At 47.1% G+C, this 18,864-nt stretch overlaps 1 protein-coding gene and 2 non-coding genes across 5 annotated transcripts in view; all 3 read right to left on the reverse strand.

The window, feature by feature from the left end:
• Window positions 1-1,496, reverse strand: part of PXN (paxillin) — a 47,554-nt gene extending 46,058 nt beyond the window's left edge. For 2 of the 3 annotated variants that reach the window (XM_042911676.1, XM_042911675.1), the window contains exon 1: window positions 1,344-1,496. In XM_042911676.1, coding sequence (XP_042767610.1) covers window positions 1,344-1,356 — 13 coding nt within the window. In that variant the 5' untranslated portion in view covers window positions 1,357-1,496. The remainder of the gene's footprint in view (window positions 1-1,343) is intronic. The other variant, XM_042911677.1, reaches the window with a different exon arrangement.
• Window positions 1,497-17,762: 16,266 nt separating this feature from the next.
• LOC122204330 lies at window positions 17,763-17,903 on the reverse strand. The gene has a single exon (XR_006195616.1). It is a non-coding gene; the product is annotated as a U4 spliceosomal RNA (small nuclear RNA).
• Window positions 17,904-18,530: 627 nt separating this feature from the next.
• Window positions 18,531-18,671, reverse strand: LOC122204331. The gene has a single exon (XR_006195617.1). It is a non-coding gene; the product is annotated as a U4 spliceosomal RNA (small nuclear RNA).
• Window positions 18,672-18,864: the final 193 nt, after the last annotated feature.

Raw genomic sequence — 18,864 nt, forward strand, 5'->3', positions numbered from 1 at the left:
GCGCTTGGGGAGGCCCGTCAGTGCTGTCTGATGAATCTGCTCCTCAGAGCCTGGGACAGAGAAAGCATCAATGGTCACACAAGCCACCCACAGTCCAGAGAGGGAAGACAAGGCTCCTACAGAGAAGAAACTCCCCCCCCCCCCCACCTCCCCAGCTCGGAGGCCCTCCAGCTACAGGCATGAAGGGGAGGGACAGACAGTGAAGAAGTGAATCCTCTCACCATAGGGTTCAGGCCACTCAAGGCATTCCTAGAACCCTGGCCTCAACCCCCTCGGGTTTCGTGTCTGGTTTCAGGAGATACTTTCCCCTGCCCTAACACCAGGTCTACACAGCACTGAAAAGGGTAGTTCTGGAGCTCCGATAACAAGAAAACAGTAAAACTCTGTTCTGGGCATCCTGTCCTCTTTACCTGCGTGGCCTCCAGCAAGGTTTGATGCTAGGGGGTGGGGGGAACTCTGCCAGCCCCGGACGAGTCCAGAGATGGCCATACCTCGGGGCCCACTTCCCACCGCATTCCCCTGGCACTGCACCAGAATCTGGGAGTGGGGGAAGAATCATGTCTCCCCAGCTTACTCTTCTAGGATTAGGCTGATCTGTGATAGGAAAGGGGAGGGGCTGGCCCACAGAGCGGACAGGACAGTCAGCGAAATGGAGTGAGCAGCCCATGAAACAGGGTGCCCAGACCTGGGGTTGGGGGGTGGTTAGTGGGGACAGATGAGAAACTTGTCTTTGTGGGGGTGTGGTCATCGGAGGATCATCTCTAACTTGTGAAATGAAAAGGGTGGGCTTGGAGGGGCTATCCCTGAAGTGGGGGTGCCAGTCTGTGAAGTGGGGGTCCTCAAAGGGGTGAGAGCAGGTCCTGGAAATGAGGGACCAACCAGGAGTTCAGGCAGCTGTTCCCCGAGTTGGGCGGCCGATCAGTGAGGTGGGGGGTGAGGGAGCGGTCTGTGAAGGGAGGGTCCCACAGCGGGGGGGGGAGGTGGTGCTGTGACGGCAGCGGGGGTCCGTCCCTGGGGCGGACGGGGCGGGTCCCCGAGGCGCAAGCTGGCCCCTGAGGCTGGTCTGGGAGATGGGGGTGGGTCCCCGAGGTCCCGAGTCCGGAGGTGGAGCCGTCCCCGAGGCGGGGGGTGGCGGCTGTGAGGACCGCGGCGGGGCCGGCCTGGCAAAGGACTCAGGCCGGGCCCGGGATCCCGGCCCAGCGGAGCTCCATCAGGCAGCGAGCAGAGCCAGGACCCGGGCCGCCGGAGGAGGGATCCCGCAGCCCCCGCCGCCAGCTCGCTCCCGCCCGGCCCGAGGCCGCGCGCCCCTCGCACCCTCCTTCCTCGACCTCCCGCTCACTCACCGAGGTCGTCCATGGCGGGACCGCGGGCGCCGGGAGCCGGCTCGGCGTCGCGCTCGCTGCCCGTCCCGGGGCCGCTCCTCTCCGCCCCGCAACTTTTCCGCCGCGAGCCTCGGCCCGGAACGGAACGAGCCGCCGCCGCGCGCCCCCGCGCCCGCCGCGTGCCCCGCCCCCGCGAGCACGCGCGCCCCGCCCCCCCCCCCGATCGCCCCCGCGAGCAAGTTGGCCCCGCCCCGTGCGCACGCTAGCCCCGCCCCGCCGCAGGCCCGCGAGCGCGCGCCCAGCCGGCGGCGGGCCACGCCGGGCGGGGAGGCGGCGCCCCCTAGCGGCCCAGCTGGCGGACGGCGGCCCCCACCCCCCTCACCCCGCCCAGGCCTTCCGGCCCTGCTGTCAGCCTTTCTGTCCGTCTCAAAGTCACAAGCCTGACCGTCTGGCTGACAGATCCATCTCCTGTCTTGACATCTCAGTCTGATCTGTGTCTGTCCATCCATCGGTCACTCAATCATCACATATCAATCCACTGGAGAGTCAGATTTGTCCACCTGTCTGTCTACCTGTCTACCAGTAGGTCATCTCCCAGGAGGACCATAAATCAGTACCAGGCAAAGCAGGGAACCTTTGGAGGACCTTTCTTGGGGTTGCCCTCTGGACCGATGGCAGTGCAGCTTGCAATCTAGCCTTTGGGGCCAGATCCAATACTTTCTTCTTTTTTATTTTTACATTTATTTATTTTTGAGAGACAGAGAACAAGTGGGGGAGGGGCAGAAAGAGAATGAGACACAGAATCCAAAGCAGTCTCCAGGTTCTGAGCTACCAGCACAGAGCCCAGAGCCCCACGTGGGGCTCAAACTCACAAACCTCGAGATCATGACCTGAGCCAAAGTTGGTCGCCTAACCGACTGAGCCACCCAGGACCCCCTGGATTCAATACTTTCAAAGTTATATATCCTTTAATCTTCCACCTGTCTACCCTCCCTAGAGGGAGACCTTTCCAAAACTCTGCAAGGAGCAGAGGGGACCCCACCTTAGATATAAAGGGGAAGACTTCAAGGAGATAATACCCAGTGCCAGGCACAGTTTCCTGAAACACCCACTCACTCAGAGATCAGGTAATAATAACAGCTGCGGTTCATGGAGTGCCAGATACTATACAGCTATTATCTAAGTTAATTCTCATAGAGGCAGTTATTACTATCAGCCCTTCCCCATTCTTTGCAAAGGGCAATGGTAGTTTGTTGATTCTATATAAAAATACCCTGAAAGCAACACTTCAAGTTCCCCTGCCCACAAGAATCCAGCCCCCAAGCCCCTCTGGGTCAAGTCAGATCCTCCAGGAAGCAGATGTTGAAATAGAGTTGGTGGCCGGCGGGGGTGGGGGTCAGCGGCGGTAACGCCCATGAAGGAGAAAGAGGAAGAAGCAGAATTGGACAAGGGCTCATCTGACAAAGATAGACAACCTATCAGGGAGCACCAGAACAAAAACTCGTTAGAGGATCTCCATTGGGCAGAAGTGTTCAAGCCCCAGGACCCCCAGCATGTTCAGCCATTGGCTGGGGGTGCCCTGGAAGAGTGTAGCCTCTTCTCGATCTGAGTGACAAGTTCTTTCTTAAAGGAAGAACCAGGCAGCTCACTTTTGGCTACCAGGTCCTCCTATGTTAAAATTCAAGAGCCAAGGCTGCCCTTCCAACACCTGTAATGTACCTGTTTTGTAAGCACTACTCACTACTGCAGTTTACATTTAGTGGTGGGATTCTTGGATCAATGTCTCGCACATGAGGACAGGAACCATGTCCATTTCAGCTCACCACATAGCCTTTAGCATGTGCATGGCTTATAGGAGGTGCTGCTCAATATATATTTTCTGAACGACTAGTGGGCACTATACCTGACACTTGGAACAAAGCAAACCACATAGTCCCTTTCCTCAGAAAGTTCACAGTTTAACTGAAGAAACAGAAAATAAGTAGTGAGGTCATTCATTAACCACTCAAAGGTGAGACATTTAACGGTGCCTGCACTGTACCAGGAGCTGTGCTCAGGGTGGGGATACAGCGATGAATAAATCTGATATGGTGCCTGCCTTCTTCAGGTTTATAGTCCAAAAGGGCAGGCAGAAAAGCAAACAGGCCTGTATGAAGGATGGCTAGTCTCACATCATTCCCCACTGCTTAGAACAGCATATGCAAATGTCTGTGGGCAAGACAGCGGCCAAAGTGCATTGAACTAGAAGGAATTCGCAGCATGAAATATGAGGCAGGGAGTGATAATAGGAAGATAGACGGGTCACCAGGGACATATTTTTTTATGTTGCTTACAGGTTGATACAGTTACATTTAGGATATAGTGGATTAGATAAAACATTAATTTACTTGTTTCTTTTTATCTTTTTTAATATGGCTACTAGAAAACTGTAAATTACATATATGGTTTGCATTTTGTTTCCACTGGATATGTCTGAGTTAGAGAATGCTTAGTGGGCCATTATAAGTATGTTTCCTAAAGAGTAACATGCATTGACAGACAGTGCTGAATTCAAGGTCCCCAGGGTGAGGAAACAGCCCCGGAGAAAGCAGATCCTCCAGGGTCATTCCATCACCAAATGAGCAGAGGCCCATCTAGTCTGTGGATTATCTCTGTGCTGCTCCTTCTGCCCTGATGGCTATGGATGTCCCAGCACAGTGGTGCTTGTATTCAGTAGCATGGGGTAAAGGTTAAGTGCGTATTGGTCAGGCAGAGGGACTCCACCTAGGTTCAAACCTCAGCTATGCCACTTGCTGGTGGTGAAAATCTCTGGCCATTTGCTCTCTGTGCCTCAGTTTTCCTCCTCTGCAGTTAGACGAATAATAGCCACCTCCCTGGGCACCTGGGTGGTGGCTCAGTTGGTTAAGCGTCTGACTTCACCAAAGTTTGAGCCCGCATTGGACTCCACATGGTGCAAAGCCTGTTTAGGATTCTCTCTTTCTCCATCTCTCTCTCTCTCTCTCCCCTCCCCTACGTGCACTCTCTCTCTCTCTCTCTCTCTCTCTCTCAAAATAAGGAAACTTTTAAAATTAAAAAAAAAAAAAGCCACCTCCCAGAATCATCGTAGGACTAAATGAAATACTACACATTTAGGACTTAGAAAGGTCCTTGTTATCAGTAAGCACTCTCTGGCTCCACTCTACCCACTAGAAACAAAATGCAAGCCACATATGTAATTTAAAACTTTCTAGTAGCCATATTAAAAAGGTAAAAGCAACAGGTAAAATGGATATTAACGTATTTGATGTAATCCAATATATCCTAAATATTCTCATTTCAACTTTTAATCAGTATAAACAACGTCAGAGATTTCTCACTTTTTATTTTTCATGTGAAGTCTTCGAAATCCAGTATGTATTGTGCATTTAGAGCACATCTCAGTCCGACCAGCCACATTTCATTTCAAGTGCTCAGTAGCCACATATGGCCAGTGGGGACCCCGTGGGACAGTGCAGCTTTAAATGTGAGCTGGCATCATTATTTGGGGGGATATCAATCTAAAAGCCATTTCCTTAGAAAATCACTCCCTGACCTGCAGGGCCCCTGTTATTAAGATCTTTTTTTAGGGCCCTGGAAGCACTCTTGAGAATTATAATTAAACAGTTCCTATGCACTGGTCGTTTGCATTTTCCCATCTCATACGTACTAGACTCTAGACACCAGGAAGGCAGAGACCATGTCTTAATAGTGCACTGACTGACACGCAGAAGAAAGAAGGGATTCAAGGGGGAAAAAAAAAGATTTGGAAAGGTGAGTCACTTGGGTGGCTCAGTTGGTTAAACATCTACCTTTTGGTTTTGGCTCAGCTCATGATCTTGTTCGTTAGTTCAAGCCCCGCATTGGGCTCTGTGCTGCCAGCATGGAGCCTGCTTGGGATTTCTCTTTCCCTTTCTCTCTGCCTCTTCCCAGCTCTCTCTCTCTCTCTCTCAAAATAAATAAATAAAAATAAATAAATTTAAAAAAAAAAAGATTTAGAAAAGTAAATTCCAGACCTTACAATATAGATGTGGAAGTTTTCTTTATACTAGTTGTTCACTGTAGGAAGAGATTTAGGGGAAAAAAACAAAACAAACAGATCAACTAAAAGATAAAAATTAAATGTCCGTAATATAAAAAGAGCTTGGCATGCATCCTTAATTATTTCCTGAAGATTGTTTCCTAGGAGTGGAAGTGCTGTATCAGAAATTAAGTGCTCTGTTTGTCGGTGTTTTTGCTGAGTGTTGACAAAGTGCTGTCCATCCCAGTTGTGTCCAGATAAATGTATAATCGATATTTCGTGAGCACCGACTGGTGCACAGTACCTTAGAGTGACCCCATGAAGAATCCCCCTTCCCCTCGGATGGGGTACAAGTACCACCAGAGGAATGAGAGATGTGTAAATGGTACACAGATAGAGATTTCTCATTTTTTTTAAATTTTTTTTTGTAATGTTTATTTATTTTTGAGACACAGAGAGACAGAGCATGAACGGGGGAGGGTCAGAGAGAGGGAGACACAGAATCTGAAACAGGCTCCAGGCTCTGAGCTGTCAGCACAGAGCCCGACGTGGGGCTCGAACTCACGGACCGCGAGATCATGACCTGAGCCGAAGTCGGCGGCTTAACTGACTGAGCCACCCAGGCGCCCCAAGATTTCTCATTTTTTAAAAACGTTTTTTAATGTTTATTTTCAAGAGAGAGAGAGAGACAGAGCATGAGTGGGGGAGGGGCAGAGAGCTAACTGAGCCACCCAGGTGCCCCGAGAATTCTTATTTTAATAGTTATGTATTCATGTGTATTAGAAAATTACCTAAATAGCCCATAAAACCACTATAGCTGTGAAGTGTGCAGGTCCACTTATACGTGGATGTTTTTCAATAAATACAGTGTTGCAATTTAGGATGAGGCCAAGTTAAATGAAAAAGTAGGTCATTTACAGAGAAATATTTAAAGTTACAGCGCAGTGAGTTCTTAGTGACAGCAGAACTGGTGATGGAGCTTGGGACCCTTCCCGATGCACAGCCACTCCTCAAGGGCACTGCGTGGTTGAAGGAGTTGAGCTGCGACAGAGAAGCACTGCGGGGGGGCGGGGGGGGGGGGGGTTACTGAACAATGAAACATAAAGGGAGACCTCAGCTGAAATCCCAGCTTCCCCGTTACCAGTCTCCTCCATAAGGTGGCAGCGGTGAGTCTTCTTCTCGGTGACTGACAACTCCGTACCTGCCTGGGGAGGGAGGAATTTCACACAAAGAATCACTGGGACAGAAGGGATCTCAAGAGACCACCTTTCGGTGGGTGAAGGGGGCTGGGCTTCTGCTCCAAAGCTGCTCCACCCTCTGTGTCCCCATGTCAGCTAAGGGCCCCACATGTTGACAGGTGCACACCTGGAAGTCATCACTAGTCCCCCTTGTCCTCACCTCCCACAGCCAGTCCTGCTCACCACCTACCAAGGGTAATCCGCAGCCCTCTCCTATTTCCACCTCCAATGACATCTCTGTAGTGGCGACAAAGCCCCCACCTGGGATTACTGCACTAAGCTCCAAACTGGCCTCCTGGGGCCTATTTTCCACCCAGAAGCCAATGTTATCCTTTTTTAAAAATCAACTTTATTAGGGCGCCTGGGTGGTTCAGTCGGTTAAGGGACTGATTCTTGATTTCTGCTCAGGTCATGATCTCATGGTTCATGAGTTCAAGCCCCGCGTTGGGCTCTGCACTGACACAGTGCAGAATGTGCTTGAGATTCTCTCTTTCTCTCTCTGCCCCTCCACTTCTTTCTCTCTCAGAAATAAATAAATAAGCATTTTTAAAAATCAACTTTATTGAAGTATAATTTATACCTAATAAAACGCACCTGTCTCAATGGGCTTTGATAGATGTTTACACCCATGTAACCACTGCCTCAATCAAGATACAGAACATTCCATTGCTCTTTCCTGCCTGTTGCATTTGATCCCCTATCCTCTGACTGCTGGCCCCAGATAACCACTGATTTGCTTTCTGTGACTAGAGATTACTTTGCATTTTCTTTATAATGTATTTACAGAAACAGAATCATACAATATGTATTCTCTTTTTTGCATGGTGTGGGGAGGTCTGGCTTCTTTGCCCCAACATGTTCCTCAGATTCAACCACGTTGTATCCACCAAGAGTTTGCTCCGCACCTGGGTGGCTCAGTCAGTTAAGCTTCTGACTTCAGCTCAGGTCATGAGCTTTGAGTTCAAGCCCCACGTTGGGCTCTCTGCTGTCAGTGCAGAGTCCACTTCAGATCTTCTGTCCCCTCTCTCTCTACTCCTCCCCCGCTTTCACTCTCTCTCAAAAATAAACTTAAAAAAATCTTTATTTATTTTTGAGAGAGAGAGTGCACCTGTGTGGGGGGGAGGGGCACAGAGAGGGGGAGCGAGAGAGAGAACCCCAAGCAGGCTCCACACCGTCAGCATGGAGCCCGACGAGGGGCTCGAACTCACAAATCATGAGATCACAACCTGAGCCAAAATCAGGAGTTGGACGCCCAACCGACTGAGCCACCCACGCGCCCTGAGTTTGCTCCTTTTTTTGCAGAGTAGTACTCCTTTGTATGGATGTGCCACACTGGTTCCCCACTGTCCTACTGATGGATATTTGGGCTGTTTTTCCAGTTCTGGCCACTATGAATAAAGCTGCTATGAACATTCTTAGCGAAGTCTTTGTGTGGACATATGTTTTCCTTTCTCTTAGATAATCACCTAGGAGTGGAATGGCTGGGTCACAAAGTAATGTCTAAAAAATGTACATTGTCACATTATTATTCCCTTGCTTCACCAGTTCAGTGATTTCCTGTTGCACTTCGAATAAACCCAAAATCCTCACCAGGATCTCCAAGGCTACACCCCAGATCTTGTCTTCTTCGTCTTTCCTGATTCATGTTGCTCTGTTATGTCCCTCGAGCACCGCAAACTAGTTCTGACTTTGGAGACTTCACAGCTGCAAGACTCCTTCTGGAATGTTCTTCCCAGATCTTGGCACGGCTGTTCCTGCTCATCACTGAGGTTTCATTTCACGAGTCACCTCTGTGGGTCCTGGACATGTTATCTACAATCCCTCCACCCCCCTCATCAGACCCTATATCCCTCTATGCTGGTTTATTTTAATTACTTTCACCTTTTGACATTATGTTCTATATTTATTTGTTTACCTGTTGATTATGTGTCTCTCCCTCCCCCATTAAAATGTCAGCACTATGAGAAGAGGGACTGGGCTTATCTTCTTCACCGGTGTCCAGAATGGCAGCTGTTTGGTAAATATTATTTGAAAGAAGGAAAGAGTGGGGACACTCCGAGGCATAAAGAGATGTGTTGCCTGGGCTGTGGGCTTAGTTGCATGCTCAGGATGAGACCCCAGCCTCAGCCACTCCACCACAGACCGTTCACAGAGTTTCCCAGGACTGACAACAAAGTCTCAGGTACTGGGACCTTAGCCGCAGTGCTGTTTTTTTGTTTGTTTTTTTAAGATTTAATTTTTAAAAAATATTTTTTAATGTTCATTCATTTGAGGGGGGAAGGGGCAGAGAGAGGGAGACACAGAATCCCAGAATCTGAAGCAGGCTCCAGGCTCCAAGCTGTCTGCACAGAGACCAATGTGGGGCTCAAACCCATGAACCGTGAGATCATGACCTGAGCTGAAGTCGAATGCTTAACCGAATGAGCCACCCAGGCGCCCCTTTAAGATATAATTTTTAAGTATTCTGTATACTCAACGTGGGGCTCCAACTCATGACCTCGAGCTCAAGAATCACACATTCTACCGGGCCAGCCAGGCGCTCCTGCGGTGCTGTTTTTAAGAGCAGAAGACGGGAAACAACCCAAATGTCCATCCACAAGGGAATGGTTAAATAAACTACATACAGTCCTACAATGGAAAACTGTGTAGCCACAGAAGAGATCCAGGAAGATCATTATGTACTAATATGAAACAGTCTCCAAGATCTAAAAAATAAAACTGAACAGTGTGTGTAACATGTGTATCATTTGTGGGGGAAGGTGGGAAACAATATATTTGTTTATGAGATGCTCCTATATGCTGAGAGATCTGGAAGAATACATAAACACTATCGTTAACTGGCAGGGGGTTGGGGAGTGGGAGCAAAGTGGTTGGGGGTCAGGAGTGCGAAGCAATTTCACTAAATACCCTTTTGAGTCTTCTGAACTTTTTTTTCTGAGAAAGAGAGAGAGAGAGAGAGAGAGAGAGAGAGAGAGAGTGTGTGTGTGTGTGTGTGTGTGCAAGTGAGCAGGGGAGGTGCAGAGAGAGAGGGAGAGACAGAATCCCAAGCAGGCTCTGCACTGTCAGCACTGAGCCTGATGCGGGGCTTGATCTCATGAACCGTGACATCATGACCTGAACTGAAATCAAGAGTCAGACCCTTAACCACCTGAGCCACCCAAGCACCCTATTGAATCTTCTGAACTTTGAACCACATATGTGATCTTACCCATTCCCATAATGAATTAATATTTTTTTTATTTTTATTTTTTAACATTTATTTTATTTTTGAGACAGAGAGAGACAGAGCATGAATGGGGGAGGGTCAGAGAGAGGGAGACACAGAATCTGAAACAGGCTCCAGGCTCTGAGCTGTCAGCACAGAGCCCGACGCGGGGCTTGAACTCACGGACCACGAGATCATGACCTGAGCCGAAGTCGGCCGCTTAACCGACTGAGCCACCCAGGCGCCCCAAATTAATATTTTAAAAATAGGGGCACCTGGGTGGCTCGGTTGGTTAAGTGTCCGACTTCAGCTCAGGTCATGATCTCAAGGCTGATGAGTTCAAGCCCCACGTTGGGCTCTGTGCTGACAGCTCGGAGCCTGGAGCCTGCTTCAGATTCTGTGTCTCCCTCTCTCTCTGCCCCTCCCCTGCTCACATTCTCTCTCTCTCTCTCTCTCTCTCTCTCTCTCTCTCTCTCTCTCTCTCAAAAATAAACATTTTAAAAAATAAAAATAAAAAATAACATTAAAAATAAAACACAGGGCCACCTGGGCAGCTCAGTCAATTGAGCATCCAACTCTTGATTTCAGCCCCACATCGGGCTCTGCACTGAACGTGGAGCCTACTTAGGATTCTCTCTCTCTGCCCCTCCCCTCCTTGTGCTCTCTCTCTCTTTCTCTCTCAAATAAAAAAATAAAATAAAATAACATTGTAAATATGACACTGCAGGTGTTTGCATGAAGGGGAACCAATAGCTTAAGAGTGATTCAATTGAGGTTTGGAAATATTTCCTGGAAAAGAGTGAACACTGACCTGATTTTTGAAGAACAGGAGGCAGTTGATGGGAAGGGCATTCCAGAAGGGGCTGGTCTTCAAAAGAGCCCCAGAGTAAGGGCAGCAAGAATGAAAGGTTCCAGCCTCCCCTGCTTATCTCTCCAGGTGGTTTAGAAGGTGAATCCTAGCAGGCACTTCAGTCCTCTGGGAGGAACCCTTAGGGTCCAGAAGTCATAGGACAGACAAGGGTTTAAATCCCAGCCTTGCCACCTGCCAAGTGTGTGACCTTGGGCATGATACTTCATCTTTCTGAGCCTCAGTTTTCTCATCAGTGAATGTGTATGAGGTTGCAGGTGTAATATGTATCTGGGTGGTTTGGGGCAAGTGGCTTAACCACTCTGAGCCTCTGTTGCCTTAACTGTAAAATCTGGATAATAAAACATATGCCTCCCAAGGCTGTTATGTAGATTGAACAACAAGAAAAGTGCAGAAAAAGAGCTGAGAAATTAAAGCTCTAATTATCATGGGAGAACCAAAGTGGGACTTTAGGGCTGGGAGAGAAAAGGACAGATTTGGGAATCTATCCAGCCACCAAAGGGTTGCAGAATCAAGATTGTGAATATTATTAATAATATTAATACTTGTCATTACAGAATCATTATTTGGAATAATTATTTTTATTTTTTAAATTAAATTTTTTTTGAGAGAGAGAGAGAGAGAACGAGCAGAGGAGGGGCAGAGAGAAAGAGAGGGAGACACAGAATCTGAAGCAACTCCAGGATCTGAGCTGTCAGCACAGAGCCTGATGCGGGTCTCAAACCCACAAACTGTGAGATCATGACCTGAGCTGAAGTTGGATGCTTAACTGAGTGAGCCACTCAGGTGCCCCTATTTTTATTTTTTAAGTTTATACATTTTGAGAGAGAGAAAAGACCAGCAGGGGAGGGACAGAGAGAGAGGGGGACAGAGGTTCTGAAGCGGGCTCTGTACTGCCACAGAGCCCTATGCAGGGCTTGAACTCATGAACCAGGATATCATGACCTGAGTCAAAGTCAGACAGTTAACCGACTGAGCTACCCAGGCACCACAAAATAATAATAATCTTTAAAAAGAATAATCATTGGAAACATTTACTGTTTGACATGTGGGATGCACCGTGCTATCTTTTACATCACCTCATTTAATCCTTGCAAAAATCTAATGGGGGTTTCATGCCTGTTTTACAGGCCAGGAAATTGAGGCTTGTAAGTGAAGTCACCTGCCAGAGGCCACATTAGGTTCAAAGTGGTAAAGTTAGGTTTCAAAGCCAGGACTCTCTGACTTGAGAGTCCATGGGCCGGCTCGTGAATGGGAGCATGGGGGGGGTGGGGGGGGGGTGGGGTGGGGGGCGGGTGTTGCCGATTGTTGGCAAGTTGGAGCTCCCCAGCTGGCTTGGACACAGTGCCTTAGGAAGGCCCTGCTGCCTCTGAATTGGGAGGGAAGACATGGTCTGGGTATCTTACCATCCTGCTGAAATAATCCTTCAGGATACCAGCATAAAACAGTGATTTTCTCTGACCTCTAACCTCATCAGGGGACCCAATATGTCTACTTTCTCCCTTCTCAGCTCCAGTCACAGAGAATGATTTTCAATTCCCCTGGAGGCCACATCCCCCAGGCTCCAGATGCCTGCAGGTGCTGTTACTCCTGCTAAAATTCATCCTGTTCTCTTTGGCCAGGGTAACTCCTCTCCTTTGGTTCACAGCTCAGCTAACCCCTCCTCCAGGAAGCTTTCCCTGACCACCACCCAGGCTTAGATGATTGGTCCCACAACCCCTACCAAAGCATTCAACTCTGTGTCAGGCCCCAGCAGAAGCACTTTTCATTCAATACTGACAATATCATGCAATACTCACAAAATCTCTACGGCACATCAGAAACATCTGGGAAACTTTAAAATATATACATTTCTGCCCAGAACACTAGCCCTCAGAAACTCAGATTTAATTGGCTTAGAATACAGCCTGGACATCAGGATTTTTAAAAGCTTGCCAGCCAATTCTTGTACACAGCCAGGATGGAGACCCGCTGGCCTCTGAGATGGATGAGATCACGACACTCCTTTTACAGCCAGGGAAACTGAGGCACAGAGAAGTTAAGGAAGTGGCCTAGGGTCACATAGCTAGCAAATAGTGGAGTAAGGATTTTAACCCAGTTGAAAGTCTGGCTTCAAAGCTTCATAGAAAAAAAGTCAATTGGTTTTAGTTAATTTCCCCAGCAATGGAGAGCCAGTTCTCTTCTGAGCCAGACACTGATGGCCCCTCCGGCACAGGATATTTTTAACCTCGAGAAGCCAGAGATTCTTGCAGACAGTCTGCAGTGATTTGGACACTGAGAAGATTGTTTGGGGGCTAGTGAGTCCTCTTCTTGCTGAGATAGCCCTCGGAGCCCAGGCTTTCTGTGGGGCAACAGGATGGGAGGGTGGGGTAAGTGTTGGCTCCACAGGAGCTGATGTTTCCAAAGATATTTCCCTACATGGTGGAGGGGGATGGGGTCAGGATTACCTCACCCAACCCAGACTCTTCTCCTTGCTCTCTGTCTGGAAAGGAGCTGGGAATAAACAAGTGTTGGAACTGGATGTGAATTCATGTCCCTCCCTCTTTCCTTCCCTAACCGGGTGGAGCCTTGTGAAATCTACAGAGCACGTCCAAACATATACATCAAACATTCTCCAGATGCTCTCCCTACCGTGGCTTTGTGGGCAAATACTGGTATAGTTTTGGGGAAGCTGACTTGGGGGCACTTCGCAAAATGCAAAATACACATGGCCTTTGTGCAGGCGATCAGACTTACAGAGAATTTTCCTAGAAATATCCCATGAGCAGGCAAAGCTATACATCCAAGGATGTTCATTGGAGCATTGCTTATAATCAGGAAAAACTGGAAACATCCCAAATGCCCATGCATAGGCATTTTCCTAAAGGAAAAGGAAATGGTGAACTGTATGTAGAGTATAATTCAATGTTTGTTAACAATTATGTTAATATAGGAATAGAACAATTTGGAGGAATAGTCTCATCTACCTGTGGCTTTCTCTTCTAGTGGTTGAAGTGGGATTATGGGGGGGGGGGGGTGGGAGTCTTTGACTATCTCTTCATATATATAGGATGTTTGGATTTTACATACAAACATGCAATAATTTTGTAACCAGAAAAAAATTAGGTTGAAAAATAGAAAACAATATGTTAAAATCACATGGATTCACTTTAAAACAGCTAATTTTATGTTATGTGAATTTTACTTCAATTTAAGAAAAAGTCGGGGCGCCTGGGTGGCGCAGTCGGTTAAGCGTCCGACTTCAGCCAGGTCACGATCTCGCGGTCCGTGAGTTCGAGCCCCGCGTCAGGCTCTGGGCTGATGGCTCGGAGCCTGGAGCCTGTTTCCGATTCTGTGTCTCCCTCTCTCTCTGCCCCTCCCCCGTTCATGCTCTGTCTCTCTCTGTCCCAAAAATGAATAAAAAAACGTTGAAAAAAAAAATTAAAAAAAAAAAAAAATTTAAGAAAAAGTCATTGCAACTCAAATTACCCAGCCAAAAGAGGATTCTGATAGAGCTGAGAGCAAAATATCACATGGATATTTTATAAAATTTACCTTTTTTAAAAAATAAAAACATCATTTTGTTTTCCTTAAGCTATTTGTTCATCTTTCCAGTGGTTTTTCCATGCTTTTCTCTCTTGTGTTTGCTTACCAATTAGTCATTATTTTACTTACTTGCTATTATAAATTCTAAAAAACTCACTCCCACCCACACCCCACACCACATGGGTCAGTGTTTGCCAGAGGATCCTCTGACATTCTCATCAACACAAAATTTGCCATGGGAGGGAGCACCATTGTCTATTTCCTTCAGACCTGGTTTGACACCCTGATTAGCCATCCTGGCAACCAACTAAGGTGGGAAGAAATGGTTGGGGCGCATTTCCAGATCACACCATCAAGGATACTTATATTGTGGGGCGCCTGGGTGGCTCTGTTGGTTAAGCGTCCAACTTCGGCTCAGGTCATGATCTCGTGGTCCATGAGTTTGAGCCCCGTGTCAGGCTCTGTGCTGACAGCTCCGAGCCTGGAGCCTGGTTCCAATTCTGTGTCTCCGTCCCTCTCTGCACCTCCCCTGCTCACATTCTGTCTCTCTCTCTTAAAAAATAAACATTAAAAGTTTTTAAAAAGAAAGGAAATTTCAGCCTCTGGATAGCACACCTGGTTCCTCTTAAAGTTCTTAACATGGGGTCTCCAGGATGCCCCTTTGAGCAATTATCATTGACCTCTTCTATCCATCTGGTTTGCTCAGTTCTGATACATTGGCTTATCTGAGGACTCTTCTTGAGTTCCTGGGACCATAGGTCGTAAATGCAAGGTCTCCCCCAGTCCTCGAAACCTATCCTGGGTTCTAGAGAAGGAGTGACATTAATTTATCTTACTCAGCCGGATTTGATGGCTGATCAGGAAGTAGTTGAGAAGAGTGGTCATGGAAAGCAAAGGGCTTTTAGTATCAAATGGTTCCTACGGCAAGTGTTCATTCCACAGACACCGGATTACTTTTACAGTAGAGAGAGAGCAGTTACTGCCTTAACCAGGTGCTTAAATTCAGCATCACTGAAAAATGGAAGGTGCAGTACAAAGTTCACAGAGCCACCTTTGAAGTTCTCTTGAATCTAATCAAGCTGGGAAGTCTTGGTTACAGGAAATATAGGGTGACAAAGGAATATGTTAATCAACACCTTGGGACACAATCAGATGAAGTCAGAATGTGGGACTCCTGCAAGATACCTGTCTTGGATTCTTCCAAAAAATCAATGTCATGAAGGAAAGAAAAAAGGCAGGGGGGTTTGTCTAGATTTTTAAAGACTTCACATGGAAAATAAAGTGGGGGCACCTGGTTGGCTCAGTCAGGAGAGCATGTGACCCTTGATCTCAGGGTCATGTGTTCAAGACCCATGATGGGCATGGAACCTACTTTAAAAGAAAAAAAGAAAGAAAAGTAAAGTGATGCAGCCACTCTAGAAAGTAATCTGGCAATTTCTTTTTTTTTTTTTTTTAACGTTTTTATTTATTTTTGAGACAGAGAGAGACAGAGCATGAACGGGGAGGGGCAGAGAGAGAGGGAGACACAGAATCGGAAGCAGGCTCCAGGCTCTGAGCCTTCAGTCAGCACAGAGCCCGACGCGGGGCTCGAACCCACAGACCGCGAGATCGTGACCTGAGCTGAAGTCGGACGCTCAACCGACTGAGCCACCCAGGCACCCCTAATCTGGCAATTTCTTACAAAATTAAACATGTAATTTCCCATATGGCCAAAGAATTAAAAATTTATGCTCACACAAAACTTGGTTTTTTCCTTAAAAAATTTTTTTTTAAGTTTATTTATTTTGAGAGAGAGAGAGAGAGAGAGAGAGAGAGATGGCACTTGAGCAAGGGAAAGGCAGAGAGAGAGAGAGAGAAAATCCCCGGCAGGCTCCACACTACCAGTACAGAGCCCAAGAGGGGGCTCGAGCCCACGAACCATGAGATCATGACCTGAGCTAAAATCTAGAGTCAGACACTTAACCAACTGAGCCACCCAGCCCCCCTTTTTTCCTTTTTCAGTAAGCTCTAGGCCCAACATGGCGCCTGAACTCACCACCCCAAGACCAAGGGTCGCGTGCTTTACTGACTGAGCCAGCCAGGGACCCTTGTTCACACAAAACGTGTAAAGGAATGTTCTTAGAAGCTTCATTGGTGATGGCAAAATACTGGAAACAAGTCACATGTCTTTCAAAGGGTGAATGGTTGAAATAAACCCCGTACTTCCATAAACGGAATACTACTCAGCAAGAGAAATGAATGAGCTATTAATCCATACAACCTGGATGGACCTCAAGGACATTATGTTTGGTTAAAAAGTCACATGGTCCAAATGTCACATACCATACGATTCTATTTATATACAACTCTGGAAATTGCCAACTATAGCAACAGAAGGGAGTGGGAAGACACAGGGAGGTGGGGAGGGGAGTGATGAATGTGTTCACTCTCTGGATTGTAATGGTGTCTTCGGTGTACATGTCTCAATACTTATAAAATTGTGTGCTTTAGGGGCGCCTGGGTGACTCAGTCGGTTGAATGTCCAACTTCAGCTCAGGTCATGATCTCGCGGTCTGTGAGTTCGAGCCCCGCATCCGACTCTGTGCGGACAGTTCAGAGCCTGGAGCCTGCTTCGGATTCTGTGTCTCCCTCTCTTTCTCTGCCCCTCCCCCGCTCATGCTCTGTCTCTCTCTCCCTCTGTCAAAAATAAATAAACATTAAAAAAATAATAACATTGTGTATTTAAAAATGTGTGGTTTATTGAATGTCAATTATAACTCAAAAGAGCTGTTTGTAAAAAAAAAAAAAAAAGAAAGAAAAAAGAAAAGAATGATGGCTCCACCACAGCTCCCTGCTTATTTTCTTCATAGCACTGAAATAATCTGTAATTTTCTAGCTCATCTGTTCGTTTACTTGTGGCCTGTCTCAAAACTGAACTCCCCGAAGCAGCGATTGGGTCTAATTTACCGCTGGGGCCCGTTTTCCCCAAGGCTGCCCTGAAGCAATAGATACCTGTCCACCACACCTTAGCCCTTAATAACCAAATCCTTTTGCTTACAGACCGGAGGAGTGTTTGATGGGAGATGGCCTACGCACGTCTACCTGGATCTGCCAGGAGCAAGGGTGGGCCTCTTGAGGGCGTCTGTCCTGGGACACCTCTGGCCTCCCTAGGGAGAGAACAAGACTAGAGGTAGCCAATGTAGCAGAACCCAGTACAACACTAGAATTAAAGTGACTTGGTTTCCAGCACAGCTCTGCCTGGAACGTCACAATGGGGACTGAGTAAGTAAAAGTAGAGCATCTTTTTCCTCCGGGGGCTTTTAAAAAGCACTTGGTCAAGACTCACTCCCTCCAGCCCTGGGAAATCCGTACCTCTCAACGGGGTCAGATACCTAATTATAAAACACGTTACTTTACCATGATAAAAGATTCTCATACACATTTCACATTTTGGGGGAAATAACCTCACCGAGTACTGTATACGTGCTCATACTCAGTTGGAAACGGTTAACATTCAGCACTGAAAAAAAGTCAGCTCAGGTGACAGCTAGTTGTTCCTCAAACTTCTTTTCGATACATAAGTATTCAGTCTCCGTAGAGACTGTCAAAAATTGCCAATGCCGACTATATTTCAAGTCGTCATGGCGGGGTATTGGGAAAAGTTTTCAATTAGCAATAATCGCGCCTCGGATAAACCTCATTGGCTACGATACTGCCACTGCGCAAAGCTGGAGATCATAACCACGCACCCTGCTCCCCCACAGATGACAACCACCTTTACAGTGAGGGTGGGCGACTCCAGGCGAATTCGTGTATAAGATGCGTTCTACTTCCAGCAATTATATTTAAGACTGGTCTGCACCCGAGGCTTCTTGTTGTTGGATCGACTCGTGTCGAATATTCAGATTTTGTAAGTGACAGTGCATTCGCTGGGGATGCTGGGTAATCTTATGCAAATCGTCATGACATCACAGAGATGACCAGATTAAATGAATTTTGAGTTAAAATCCGTGAAAAAAAGTGATCAGTGGAAAGACAGGAAAAGCCAGAGCGAACCGAAAAAGGACAAGTAGCTACGTACTGACTACGTGGGCAAGGGTCACAGCAAGTATTCGTGCAATGTCGGACGTCCGCCTGGCAAAAAGCAATAGAGAATACAACACCAACAGCTGAGAGAACTAAGATACAACCAAAAGAAGGTAACTAATTGCGAACTACATTCCTGCCTCTAAAACAAAGACGGGAAAAAACAACCTCCAAAAACAGAAAATTAGAGATCGCTTGTCATTTCCACCCCCTAAAGCAGCCCAAAGCAAAACAAAACAAAACACCTTTTCTTTTAAACTGAAATATTCAGTCTCCGTAGAGACTGTCAAAAATTGCCAATGCCGACTATATTTCAAGTCGTCACGGCGGGGTATTGGGAAAAGTTTTCAATTAGCAATAATCGCGCCTCGGATAAACCTCATTGGCTACGATACTGCCACTGCGCAAAGCTACCGAGCAACGCCCCCTACTCATCATCCCCAATAGGCAAGCTTCCCATTACAGAAAAGTGATTTTTGAGTCGTACTGGAAAATGATGACTTGTTCTTTGTTTAAAAATTATACAACCATATGAAGATCTCATGAAAATGCCTGAGCTGTTTCTAAGGATTTCGTTTCTTGATTTCACTTAACTAAGCTTTGAT

This window comes from Panthera leo, chromosome D3, assembly GCF_018350215.1.
Source record: "Panthera leo isolate Ple1 chromosome D3, P.leo_Ple1_pat1.1, whole genome shotgun sequence".
Lineage (NCBI taxonomy): Eukaryota > Metazoa > Chordata > Mammalia > Carnivora > Felidae > Panthera > Panthera leo.